The 1,822-nt window shown below is 63.4% G+C and overlaps 1 protein-coding gene across 1 annotated transcript in view; it reads right to left on the bottom strand.

Annotated features, from left to right (window-relative positions):
• Positions 1-18: 18 nt before the first annotated feature.
• ASAP3 (ArfGAP with SH3 domain, ankyrin repeat and PH domain 3) overlaps positions 19-1,822 on the bottom strand; it is a gene marked incomplete at its 5' end in the record, with an annotated part of 12,141 nt that continues 10,337 nt past the window's right edge. Inside the window, 4 exons of the mRNA XM_010140915.1 lie at positions 19-93; positions 366-488; positions 678-822; positions 1,327-1,600. Coding sequence (XP_010139217.1) covers positions 19-93; positions 366-488; positions 678-822; positions 1,327-1,600 — 617 coding nt within the window. The remainder of the gene's footprint in view (positions 94-365; positions 489-677; positions 823-1,326; positions 1,601-1,822) is intronic.

Here is a 1,822-nt window from a genome sequence, read left to right as displayed (position 1 = left end):
GGCCCCCCCGCCACACAGTCAGTCTTGCAAGAGGTGGACAAAGCTGGCTGGGAAGACGCCAGTGCGGGAGCCGTCGCCCTCAATGAAGCCAACCTGGGGTGCAAAGATGAGGGGTTCAGGGGAGGTGAGAGTCCCATCTCAGGCAGGGAAGAAGCTTTGGGGCTGATATCCCCATTGCTGGGGGCAGATTTCAAGAGACAAAGCCATGGCAAGCCCCCCAAGCCCTCCTCCGTGCACAGGTGGGGCAGGGGGCACCCATCCACGACCCCTGTGAACACCCCGTTTCCTCCAGAAGAGAGCTGGGGGCGAGGGCAAGGGACCAGGTTTGGGACCACAGCACCCATCCATGCCCCGCTGACACTCACCCAGCTCTGCTCGTCCTCCTCCCGTGTCACCACGATCACCTCTCCCTTGGAGAAGGTAAGCTCCCGTGCTTTGTCCCCCTTGCAGTCAGCCACTGCCTTCACCCGCTTCTGCCTCCCCTTGGCCTGCAAAGGGGTGGGCGAAGTGGTGACAGACCCCCCAGGGCCACCCCCAGGGGAGGTGTGGGGATGTGACACCCCAATCCCTCCATCCACCACCCCAGGATAAGGGGAACTGGGATGCTTGGAGATGCAGAGGGTGGCCCCTCGCACCACCTCAGCCCCTCTGAGACCCCTCTGAGTGGTGGCACCTACCGGAGCAAATCTCCTGGGCATGGGCACGGGGTGGACCTTGCCCAGTGTGGGGTCCTCGGGACCACTGGGGCTCTGGGGTGACACAGCCAACCCCACTTTGCCCACCACGCCACTGATGCGCCGGTACGAGCGGGTGCTCTCTGAGCTGCCGGGGACAGCGGGGACAGTGTCAGCTCCCCTCTCTGCTGGTGCCTTCCCTCCCTGTCCCCCTCCCTGCAAGGTCTCTCCCCCATGAGACCCAAGGGATTGGGGTCCCACTTACAGCCCCCTGGATGCTGCTGGAGAAGGGCCCCAGCACCCATCCTCCCTCAAACAAGCCCGTCCCACCACAACTTCCAAAAAAAGAGAAAAAAATACAGTTGGTAACTTGCAGGGGGTCCTGGTCTTGGTGTCACCCTCAAATAATCCATGTCATCTTCTCCTAGGGACAACCCAGCATCCCACGGCTGCCCCCTGACCCTCCTGCATCCCAAGGCAGCATCATTCCCCTCCAGGTCAGGGTGGGGACCCCTTTGCTGTGCACCCCCCAGGGACAATCTGAGGTTCCCCATGCCCTGGGGGCACCCAGGAGGGATTGAAGCTGACACACCAGCTTCATGCAACGACCCCCAAACACCCAGTGCACCCCCAGGCTCGAAGGGGTCCATACCCAAACTTGACAGGGGGTATGTCGGGGGCCAGGGTGCCCAGTGGGGGCTGCCCAGGTGGGGGGCTCAGCTCCGGGCCCCGCCGGGTGCTGTTGCTCTCCGTCTCTGAGCGGGTCTCCCAGTACGCTGCTCGCCGACTCTCGGTGGGGCTGCGGGTGCCGGGGGCTGGGGGGCCAGGGGTGCCATCCAGGGTGGAGGGGAGGCTGCGTGGTGCCAGAGCTTCCATTGTCCCAGAGAACTGCGGATCTGATGCCTGTCGGGGAAGCTCAGGGCGTTCTGGAGGGGGACACATGATGGGGACAATAAACCTGGTGTCATCAAATCATGGAATCACAGACTCTGAAGGGACCTTCACAGCTCCTCCAATCCAGCCCCCTGCAGGGAGCAGGGACATCTGCACCCAGAGCAGGGGGCTCAGAACCCCAAGGGCCAACCTGACCTGCCATGGGGCCAGGGATGGGGCTGCTGCCTCCTATCGGTTAGGCCTGGGACCGGGTA

Source organism: Buceros rhinoceros, unplaced genomic scaffold (assembly GCF_000710305.1).
Source record: "Buceros rhinoceros silvestris isolate BGI_N320 unplaced genomic scaffold, ASM71030v1 scaffold1768, whole genome shotgun sequence".
Taxonomy (NCBI): Eukaryota; Metazoa; Chordata; class Aves; order Bucerotiformes; family Bucerotidae; genus Buceros; species Buceros rhinoceros.
Note: the sequence above shows the minus strand (reverse complement) of the source record. Positions and strands in the feature narration are given on the sequence as shown.